The sequence below is a fragment of the Fistularia commersonii genome, chromosome 4 (assembly GCF_037954325.1).
Source record: "Fistularia commersonii isolate RoL2024-O1a breed Wild chromosome 4, RoL_Fcom_v1.0, whole genome shotgun sequence".
NCBI classification, from domain to species: domain Eukaryota; kingdom Metazoa; phylum Chordata; class Actinopteri; order Syngnathiformes; family Fistulariidae; genus Fistularia; species Fistularia commersonii.
Genome location: NC_141287.1, coordinates 16,570,015 through 16,581,886, shown reverse-complemented (window position 1 = coordinate 16,581,886; position 11,872 = coordinate 16,570,015). Strand labels below are relative to the sequence as shown.

The 11,872-nt window shown below is 39.8% G+C and overlaps 1 protein-coding gene across 1 annotated transcript; it reads left to right on the top strand.

Moving 5' to 3' along the window:
• Positions 1–4,977: 4,977 nt before the first annotated feature.
• Positions 4,978–11,798, top strand: gpr143 (G protein-coupled receptor 143). Its single transcript, XM_086145594.1, has 9 exons — positions 4,978–5,516; positions 6,345–6,454; positions 7,281–7,375; positions 7,672–7,764; positions 7,925–8,034; positions 8,127–8,235; positions 8,670–8,787; positions 8,873–9,128; positions 11,257–11,798. Exons 1-9 carry the CDS (start codon positions 5,261–5,263, stop codon positions 11,358–11,360), a joined length of 1,251 nt encoding a protein of 416 aa, XP_086001720.1. The 5' UTR covers positions 4,978–5,260; the 3' UTR covers positions 11,361–11,798.
• The last annotated feature ends 74 nt before the right edge of the window (positions 11,799–11,872 follow it).

Genomic DNA, 11,872 nt, shown 5'->3' with positions numbered 1-11,872 from the left:
CAAATACTAAAACCCCATTGCCAACTCAAGCTCAGGTCCCACGGGGTCAAGATTGTTCCCTAAACCCACTGCCGGATGTCATAGGCATGTGAGGAAACTTTGCTTGCGTGTCCACACGTTCCTGGTTGGTTTAGTTAGCAGTCACTTCACAGAAGTCTGTCCAATAGAGAGGAACCGCCGGTTATATTCGGAAACTCCCCGCAATCCGTTCAAACTGAAGAAGATGAGCTATGAAATGCCTGCAAGGGAAGAAAATCAAGCCCAGTTGCTACGAGAAGACGATTTTAACTAGAAGGAAATGTAGATGTTTCAAAGAATCTTTATCACTGCAGCCACTTTTCATAGCAGACTCAAAATTTTCAAGGGAAATGTTTTGACCGGGAAATTTCATTCTTGAGAAAAAAAAAAAGATACGGTTGTTTGTGACATGATCATTTAAATGTTTTAAAAGATTAGCGGCCACTCGATTTACCATTGTGGTAAACATGCCTCACTGGTTGGGTTGACATAAATATGGTAAATGATGCCGTACTGCAGTTCTATTGTTCTTCAGACAACTATGTTTCCTAATCATGAAAGACTAATTCATAAAAACAAATGATGTATTCTGACACTAGAAACAGACGTCCATCTCTGTCTAGTTTGGCCCTCCAGTCAGTCAGTGTCAGAAAGGTCATTTCTGTCGGCGTTTCCTTTTGATTTAAAATGATCAATAAACTGAAGATAATGCAAGGAAAAATAGCTTGAAAGTCTGAATGTCATACATCAGTATTTACAGCGATGATTATATAAGAGGTTTAAAAATCAGTATTTCTGAATGAGTGGAATTTAGATGGTCGGACTAAGAGAGACCTCCTTGAACTAAAATAATCGCCTTGAATCGACCTCTTTCCACAAAATGTTTGTATCATTATTTTACTGCAGTCTGGTACTACAGTGCACTACAGATATATTAAAACATGAAAAAGATAGTAAAAATACAAGCATCAGCTCTTGTGTCAACAACCGTAGGCTGTCTGGACAGCAGAGGGCAGCAACAGAAAGCAGAAAGTCAATACGAGTCAATCCCAACTCCTTTGGGGTGGTTGTTAATCCATGGCAGCAGGCTGCAAGTTTGCTTGCTGACTTTGTGCCATGTCAGGGAAGGTGTGCGTGGATTAGAATTCCATTGTACAAACTCAATGAATGCCCTCTCTGTTGTACCGAATAATGAAAGACCTTGATGCTTTGTTTTCCCAAATAAATCAGCCACAGTGTCCGCCGGTTTCTCTCAGATCTCAGTCCAGGAAAGAGATCCAGAAGCCGCCGTGACCTCGTCTCTCTCTGGAAGAGGTCCGCAGCATTTTCGGAGAGGAAACGATTTCGGCTATAGGCTTTAAGCCGTCAAGCAAATCAAAGCAAACCTGAGTAGGCAAACCAAAGATCAGCAAATGTTATACCTCTTACAAGGAACTAAGGTTATGAGACGGATTCTGTTTTATTCCCGGGCTCAGAAAAATCAGTTCGACAAAGACTTTTTAATCTTCGTGGCATGGATTTAATATTTTCATCATTGCCTTGACAGAAACTTGACAACTGTGTTTCCTCCCCTGATTGAAATGTCAATCATGAAAAAATGTCCTTTGTCAAATATAAATCTTGCAGTATTCCACAAAACTGTTATCTGAGAAAATCCCCTCTCCTTCAGTTTCTTTCAAACCTCATGAGAATGCTCATATTAATTTAATAGTATCTAAGATTAAACCAGAAGAATCTACTTTTGCACATCCTCACATTCATTGTTTGTGTTGAGCTTATCTCATCCTGTACATTTTAACATGCGCATTCACGTAACTACATTAATTGAAACCTTCCGGTTACCAGAACCAGAATGTTTTTGTAGTAGAATCTGTGGATGAAAGCTGGAAAACCCAGGAGCCCGATTTAAACACAAAAGGACGACCCATAGATAGCAGTTATATCATCATCAGCAGTGTTTACCTAATCCTCGTGCTGCTGAGAGCAGGGCTGGGCTCGTCACATGACACGGAGGCCAAAGGGCCGGACAGATGACCCATTTCCCTTAATTAACCGACTCTTGTATTTATTATGAGCTTAATGAAGGTCTCTGAGCCGAGATTGAACTGAAGGCCTCTTTGGTCCCCCACTTGGTTTCATTCCCTGGTGTAAATGTGTTTATAAATATGTTACACGCTGTAAAATGTGACAACTCCAATTCCTAATGGTGTGTCATTATTCTTGTATTGGCAGAAAAATAAGTCAAACTACATGACTCTGAGGAGCTAAATGTCTTTGTTTAGGATGGCATACCAAAAAGGGAGCTCCAGCAAGGAGCCTTTTCTGTGCGTATGAGTTTCAATGCTCTCTCCTTGACTGCATGGCTCCAAAAACATTCAGTAGGTTCATTTAAAACAAAAAATATCCAGTCCAGGGTGAACAGCTGGAATAGGATCCCCATCTCACTGAATGCAGAGTAAGCAGTATAGATAATAAGTGAATGAATGACTGAATGAATGAGTTTATTATCCAATTAATTGATGAATCAATAAATTCATTTGTTAATCAATTAATCAATCAATTAATTAATTGACAGTCTTTGTTTATGACATGTCAGACAATGGTCTATGTGTAGACGTACAATATTCGAAATTTAAAACAAATGCATCCTACAATACTACAACTGAATGCACTGCAATATACAGTCCTTTGTGTATGTGTTTGGCAAGTAAATGAAATAATTTAAAGCAAGACGAAATTGGCAGATTGTTTTACTGCATGTGCAAAGAATGTGAAATTAAATATGGCGAATATATTAATGGGCAGAGGTGGCCCGTGAGGGTCTGTGTGCAGAAAACTATAGGACTTCCATCCATCTCCTGCTGCTTATCCTGCACTTGGCGGGGAGATGCTGGAGCCGATCCCAGCTGGCATCGGGCAAGAGGCGGGATGCACCTTGGACTGGTCGCCAGTCAATCGCAGGGCCGCACAAACAGTCGCTCCTCATTTAACAGCGATGATCCGTTCCAACGACCACGTTAAGCATTAAGGGAATTCGTCATGAAGCGAAGGATTCCCTTCATGCCAACTCAAATCGTCACATATAAGTACCCAGCAAGCAATTGTTTGGACTTTTTCATCTGACATCTTCAGGGGATTAAAAAGTATCGAAAGTACTGTCGAAAAATTGGAGGTAACTAATTAAAATATACTACGGTGACTGAATGAGACTTATTGACTGAAGGAGAGAAGATGCCGGCTGTATCTCAGCGCTGCCAGTTGCCTGAGCCCAATTTATCATACACGGCTACGTTTGGGTACATTACTACTCTCAACTGCGCTGCCATTGTACCCGACGCATATACATTGACGTCGAAACTTCTGAGTTGTTGTTAACCGAGTATGTCGTTGAGTGAGGAGCGATCAAATAGACAAACAATCATTCACTCATTCAGGGCAATTTTCCCACTGCATGTTTTTGAAATGTGTGAGGAAACCACACTAACATGGGGAGATCATGCAAACTACACACAGAAAGGTCCCCTTATCAGAATCGAATCAGGGTCCTTCGTGCTGCGAGGCCGAAGCGCTAAGCACTGCGTCACCATGACACCCATGTTTGCACTCACACAGTGTAAAAGTAATGCATTCTCCACAGAATATAACAATATAACAATGTTCATGTGACAATGAATTACCACTGTAGACTCAAATGACTTCAATCTTTCGGTCATGGAGACTATATTTGCAGCAGTGTGTGTGTGTGTGTGTGTGTGTGTGTGTGTGTGTGTGTGTGGAGGGGGAAGGGTAAAAGGCAGAAAACAGATAAAACCTTCTTTTCTGAACTAATTCTGAGTTGACTGGGAACATTTCACTTCTAAATGTTACTTCAGTACTAGTGTAGATGTAGCCTGAGATGCAGGTATGCAAAGGAAGACAGGAGATGGGGGGGTCAAAAATAAAGTCTTCATTCCTACCCCTTGTTTCACTAATTTTACAGAGTAAGGCAGGATTGAAATGCTACTTAATGTCCAAATACTGTCTGAAGGTTTATATCAGCAGATTGCTTTTTCTAGTCTGTATGAAAGCCTTAATTATTACTGCAGGTATTAAATGTCCTTTTGTGTCAGTGGTGTCTCATGTTTTTCCAACCGAGATCCATGCACTGCTCTTCTAGTTTTATTTTAATGTACACTTTTGTGATGCTCACATAAATGTCCACTGCAATCGCAATGAATTTTGTGGTAGAAATCACATTGGTGGAATAAAATTTTAAGCGCTTTGACAGTAAGTAATAGTATTAGTAGTAGTCAGTAGAACTTGAATGGTGTTCCTTGGCTTGAGAACCTGCAACAGTAGGCTGAAGATCTGCTGACACATGCACCTGCGAAAAAAGGGCGAGAAAATTAGGTAATTTCAGCAATTTCACCCTCATATTTTCTTTTCACTAAGTTTCACTAGAGTTTGCTGTCCAGAATGAAAATGAAGTTCAGGATATGTGTGATGGACTCCAAAGCCTGTTGTGGTAAAAAGGCTGCAGCAGCAGAAAAGTATATTTCTGTGATTCATGCATGCGCTTGTACCTGTAAAATATCTGCCCGGAAGTGTAAATGTGAAATACTTCGATGCATAAATACACAGAGAATCTTGTGTAAACACAAGAAGTTTGGTCTAATCCAGCCAGCTCGTGACAAGAATGTGCCTGATTTTCAAAAAAAAAAAAACAAAAAAAAACAGGAAGGCACACAGGAGGCACAGGTGCTGCAAAAAAACAGTAAAAACCAAAAAAGCACTTTACCCGTTGCACACGGATACAGTCAAACAGGTAAAAATGTATATTTTTATACCACATCAGAGCTTGGAATCCACAAAGCCACTTCCGCCAGCTTTTAAAACCACCTAACCTGGAGATCTTTGACACTGTCAGATCCGGGCCCTGAATCTTTGATCCTTTGTTGCTGGAGCATCTCTTCTCGCCCTGCCTCTCTTGATATTCGGGATGGGCCTGTGTGGGGGTCAGTGTTGCAAAAAATTTCCAATAAAGCTGCATCCAGGCTCTAACCTTGCATCACACTCTCCTCACAACAGCCCTTCCTATTGTGTATTACCCCCGGCTGCAACTGCAAGGATTAAATAAAAGCACATGATGTTTCCACCCCGTGATTTCTCAGAGAACTGAGCTAAGGACTCGGTCATTTCCTCCCCTTTTTTCTTTTCCTTCTGTCTCCCTCTTTCCTTCTTTTTTCTCTCTCCCGGTTCCGCGATGGCATCCCCTCGGCTGGAGACCTTCTGCTGCCCGAACCGGGACGCGGCCACGGATCTGGTGGTTTCCTTCCAGCCGATCATCTTCGGCGCGCTGAGCGTCGGCAGCGCCAGCCTGAGCCTGTTTTTCTCTATTCTCCAAAATCTGCCCAAACGCAAGGGATACAGGAGGCTCGGACAGTATCCTCTTCCTCGACCACCGTCTTCTTCGCGGATATTGTTGATCATCAGTGTGTGTGACATGCTGGGATGCGCAGGTAAAGTCCGCCATTGGATCAGGGAACCCTGGTTACAACTGGATGCAACCACGCTTGAACTGAGTTGGCTTTTTAACCCTTTAGATGCTTAAACGTGTACGAGTTTTGTGGTCTTACTTCATGTTTAAAAACGCACATATCATGATGATTCAAACTTTTTGCAAATGGCCTTTTTTTGCGGCCTACTGCTGCAGGATTAATGACTTCATTAATTAATTTAATCGCCATATTTTATTCATTTTCTTACCTATTTGTCTATTTTATTCTTATTCTATTTTCTAATTTTTGTCTGTTTATTTTTAATACCTATAATATCTTTATTCATTTGGTTATGGTTGTTTTTTTTTTTTTTGTTGTTTTTTTTCCAAATTTATTTATCATTTACTTAAATGCAGTTTGTTTCAATACAATATGTAACACATTCAAGGCTGTGGATAACATCGTGGCTACAGTAACGCAGAGCCAGAGAGAGGTTCACATACTGAGCAGTTTCTAACACACTGCCAAATGAAACACACAACACCAGACCCACAACACATAAAGATTCTGGTAAAGCTCCCAACCTTTTTTTTTTTCTTTCTTTGCAGCAGAGTCTCATATTGAAAAGTGCGCTTATAAACCACACCTGGAGGCAGATCACATTTCCATGATGTAAACCCACAATTAAAAAGGAGTTCAACTCAAAGCACTTCATCATAAAGTTGACTATGTATTCAGCATAGTCTGAATTTAGTTTCCTCTCTCTCCTGGCATTGTTCCTTTGCTCTGATTTCAAAATAGCAGTAATGAATAGAGCCCATCTGTTTCCCCTCTGTTGTTCTGTTCCAGGTATCATTTTAAGGTCTTCTCTCTGGCTGGGCCTGCCAGACACTGTCGCCCGCATCTCGGTGGCCAACAGCACTGATGTGTGGCCGGAGCTGTTCTGCGTGGGCAGTGCAGTATGTGCATTATATCTGGCAAATCCTTCAAACTGCACAGACAAATGGCTAACGCGGCTGATGTGCCGGAAATAGAATGTGACAGCAGCTTCATATTTGTATAAACATATTTACCATAACCCATATTAGCTCTTTGTTAGCTCAGTGTAAGTGTAAGTATCAACACCACTATCTGCACAATCTTAACCGACAGACTAGCAATGCTGTGTAATAGTTGTCAAAACTGCTATCAAAGGTGAAATTAAACTCATTTTTCACAATATAATCATTTTTTTTCCCATAAGAACAGACTCTAAAGCACACACAAAAGAAGATTCTAGTGGAGATACAACAACTTCCCTATATATTTCTAGCAAGGAGCAATTATAAGACTAATCAGCACAATTGGTTCTGCTAAAACTGAAGAATATGATCTTGCAGAATAAAAATAGGGGCTTTATTGTGAATAATAATGAGCCGATTAGCTACTTATACGTACGGTTATGAGGCAGTAAGTCAGTTTAAGACGTGTTAACAAAAAAAAGGTTAATGACACAAAATCACATCCTTTATGGATTATAGTGTAAGACATTTTAACAACATGTATTCGCATGCTGAGCACAATGTTGCTCAGTCATTCCTGAATGTAAACCTGCCTCTAATAGCGCTGAATAATTTCAGGAATTGTCAAAATTTAAATGTCTGTTTTGAAAATAAAATCACCAATTTCATTCACATCAGAAACCAGAAATTGCTGCTCATTACATGCCCATCAGTCAAGACATTTATTTGTCTTAATTTTCATTTTTCATGTGTCATATATTGTATGTTGCTTTTTTTTTTCCAGATGTGGATCCAATTGTTTTTTAGCGCTTCATTCTGGTGGACCTTTTGCTATGCAGTCGACGTCTTCCTGGTTGTGAAGACATCGGCGGGAATCAGGTGCTGCACCATTCTTTCCCAGAATCCTTGATTATAGAAACATCATGTTCTTTTAATACTGGAAAGCGTAAAGTTTGTTCTGCTCATTTGTTGAAGTTGGAGTCCATAGAGGAGTTATAATGTGTGTCTTGTCTGTCAGCTGGTTAACAATGTGTTACCCTCCCCTGTGTGTGTGTGTGTGTGTGTGTGCAGTCTTCACAATTGTTTGGCTTCACATAAAACAATTTGCCCTCCAGATAGCAAGCTGCAGCATGTGTTGTGAGCTCAGTCTCATGACCTCTTTCTTTCTCCATCAGCACCATTATCCTCTACCACATGATTACTTGGGGTCTGGCTCTGCTGCTGTGTATCGAGGGGTTGGCAATGCTCTACTACCCATCCATCTCAGAGTAAGAGGCCTTGTCGTCCAAAGTTACGCATTTAGTTTGCCAATTTGATAGCGTCACCAGCTGTTGAAATGAGGGTTTACCTCCTTTGGTAATGAGAACACATTGCTTGGGTAAATTTGTGATATCCGGCGTTGGTGCTGTTTATCCCCTGTGTGCGCAGCTGTGAGCAAGGGTTCCAGCATGCCGTTCCCCACTACATCACCACATACGCACCCATGCTGCTGGTCCTGGTGGCAAACCCTATCTTTTTCAATCGGACCATATCCGCAGGTCAGTTACCCGTTCTGACTCACAACTGACGTCCTCGAAGGAAACGTATCACAAAACCTTGAATAACTCACGCGTTCCTCTCTCTGACTCAGTGACATCTTTACTAAAAGGACGACAGGGAATCTATACAGAAAATGAGAGGCGGCTGGCCAGTGCGATAAAAGTCCGCTTCTTTAAAATCATGCTGGTTTTCTTCATTTGGTATGTGATCAGTCATTTTTATCTTCAATATATTGAATTAAATATATTTTTCTGATGCAGCTTATTCGCAGCCTTTTTTTGTTTCTATGTGATGAACATGAATAAGTGAATATGTCCAATTGATTTACTGATGATATCCAAGTTAATGAACAGATCTACAGATACTGGTGATTTTTTTTTTTAAATCCTGCAGGCATTGGTTTATGTTTATTACTTTAAAATCTCCACAGTTCTTTTCAATTGTCTGGGAATAAGCTGCAAAACAGTATTCCCGCAAATTTAGCAATGTCAAGCTAATGAAGAGTTAGTTTTGTTTGTTTTCACCACAGCAAGACATTACACCATCTCACCTCAACGCTGTATTATGTAACTGGAAAAAACATATATACTTTATTCTGAAGCTGTTTTTTTTTTACTTTTGATGGTGATTATAGCTGGATTCCCAACATCATTAATGAGAGTCTCCTCTTCTACTTGGAGATGCAGACTGACATCAGTGACAGCAGTCTGAGGAATATCAAGAACGCAGCCCTCATCACATGGTTTATTATGGTGGGCTACTTTAACTTGAGCCTAATGTTGGCACTCCATTTAAAATGCTAGACATCTTGATTGATCGACATTTTTAATCTTTCAGGGTATACTGAACCCAATGCAAGCATTCCTCAACACCCTGGCTTTTCACGGCTGGACGGGGTTCGACATTGACCTCAGCCTGCAGCGGAGGAGGGAGCTGGCCTGGGACTCCGTTTCTACCTCGGTGCCAAACACAGGAGGCCACAACACCATGGTTGGAGGTGCCCTTATCTACCAGAGTCACGTCCAGGCAGCCAAGAAAAATATGATAGGAAATGGGCAGCATCAGTCTGATGCCATCAGTGTCCTCTCAGAAGGTAATTGGGATCTCAGTGGCTCAAACTGCTCGCCGGTATATCAGGGCTGGTGATGCTGACACGCTACACTGCATCCTCTGATGCTCTGGTTGGACTCCTCTGTGAAAGTTTGCTGTGCGCTATCTTTTGGAGAAATGTTCACTGAAGAAACTGTCCAAAATGATAACCACTTTATCATTATTATTATTATTATAATTATTATTATTTCTACCGAATTCATTTGAAAGTCATTAAACAGAACAAAGTTGAAGCTCTATGTTTATAATTTGTTATATTTTTATAACGCAGTGCTGTAGCTGACTTGCTGAATGTGACAATAAAATGTGTAGTATTATATAACACCCTGCAGAATTGTCTGTTTTGAATAATGGTGCTTTAACAAGAGAAGCAGCCTGCATGTGTTTCTTCTATGATAAGATATGCTTGTTTATGGTGTAACGTTGTGGCTGCGACTGAATGCAGTTGCAAAAGTGATCTCTTTGTACAAAGTTAACACATAGAGCTTTAGTGTCTTCTCTCGCTTCTCTCCCTCCTTCACTGTCTGCCAGCTCCTCCCCACCCTGATTTCACACAACTCTCTTCCCCCTTTGTGTAACTCTTTCACAGATATTCATGTGATTCCCTTTTTATATCAGTGTGGCTAAAAAGGATCAGAACCTCTTTATAACCGTGTCGTGAAATACGCCAAACGCTTATCAGTACAACAAAGCACTCCAAGTGCACGTCATGCACATCTGCTCTAATTCGCAGAAGTGCGTGAACAAGATAGATTAAGCTCAGTAAGGTTCGCCATCATTTCACTAACTTTAAATACAATCTTTGTCATTTCAATATCATTAGATGGAGCACCTGGCTTTGGACCAATACACCACTAATTATTTACAGTAGATATGAGTTTACGTGCAAACACTCTTTTGATTTAGAGAATCAATATTTGAAAAGGGGTTATTGGGAATCCCCCTTGAAAAATGCAGACATGTAGAGGTCTTACCATTAACACACGTCAAAGCTGATATCTTTAAAAACATCGGTGTATACAATTTGGCAAAAATGTCTTAATATAAAAATATATCTTTTAAAGGTAGAATTTGAAAAACAAGTAGAAATTAGGTGTCAAATTATTATAAAAATTTAAATTGTTAAGTACTGCACAAACACCTCAAAATATGCCGCCGTGGCTTTCAGTGAAAGTGTATCAATGGAAGCCGCCCTCGGCTGCAGTCTGAAGTAAACCCTTGTCAATAAAAACGTCTACGGGCGATATATTACAAATCTGGATCTGTTCAGTCAATTGTAATTTTCAAAGTAAACCCTGACCTGTCTGAGAACAAGAATAAGTAAGTCTGGGTTTCTAGTGGTCCAAATATGTACTTTCTGGCTCGCTGCCATGACCTACATTGAGATGCAACAAGAGCGGAGCTGTTGTCGATGAAAAGTCATTAAGCCCCCTGTGGAATGTTTAAAGTGAATGTTTGAAAGGTTTCTTTTGTATGAATGTTTACCCCTTTTTTAAATATTTTATGTTTTGTGGATAATCTAGAGGATATATTGGGGAACTTACCAAATAAATTCTGAAATAATGTCACGTATACAATCTATATACAGACATTGAAGTTATTTCCAGACAATTCTTTACGTTCAACATACAAACCTTCATTCTGCAAATTCACTTGTTTGTTGAATTCCAGATTAATTCTGGAGAAATTGACAGGTAAATATAATTATCAGAAATACATTACTTTGATGTTCTTATCAAAAATGTCCTTAAAATGACCAAGGGAACACCGTAAAGTTCAAGTATTGTGTAAGTCAAGCCTGTGATTTTCCATACTTAAGCAGATTTTGTAATATTATGTTAACAAAAAAAAATCGGCCTCATAATTCTTTCAAGTTATTCCTCCCATTTTGCCCATATCCTTGACACAGTAACAAGTATCAGCAGCATTAGTTTCTTTGACATGACAAGCCTTAAATCATTTGTACAAAAGGTTGATCATTCTACTTTCCCCAACAAATTCAGTTGATGATGAACTCAAAAGGCATGAAATGTAATCACAATAAAACTTTTATATGCACCTGCCCACTGACCTCTACCAGCAATAACCCTTCCCATGTTTTGTCTCAACAGATTCAGATTCTAGTACAGTTGAAATCCACATTTCCAGCGAACAACACGACTATGAGGATGTAGACGCTGATGAAGAATCCTTGGGAACCTCTGTGAGGCACTAGCAACAGCCTGAACCTACTTTGAGTGTTACACTGTTCAGATGAATGCCTTGTTTGATTTAGACTTCATATTTCACCACTTATTTACTGGTTATGAAAATAAATTTGTTCCTGGGACAGAATGAGACTCTTTAGTCCAAGCCTAATGTATATATGCTTGAACCATTCTATTCTGTCTCCAACTGTGTTGAACTATTATCTATTTATAGATATTAACTATCTTACTGTATTGCAAAGCTGGTATCTTTGGTAGCACTGATCTTCAAAATGAATTGAAGGGTTCTGAAACTGCTCAGAATTGGTTCTGTTATAGTTATAAATCTCCCAGTTAATGAGGGATACAGACTTTTCTATATGTCCTAATGTCATTCTTGTATTTTTGCACAAATCCATCTTATTTGATATTAAATGTCACATATTTCTCAAGATTTTGTGGATCATCATTTTTTGACATTGCGAATTGTTGCAGAGGAGCTGTAGAACCACTGGAACAGTCATTTTCTTATTACGGGAGA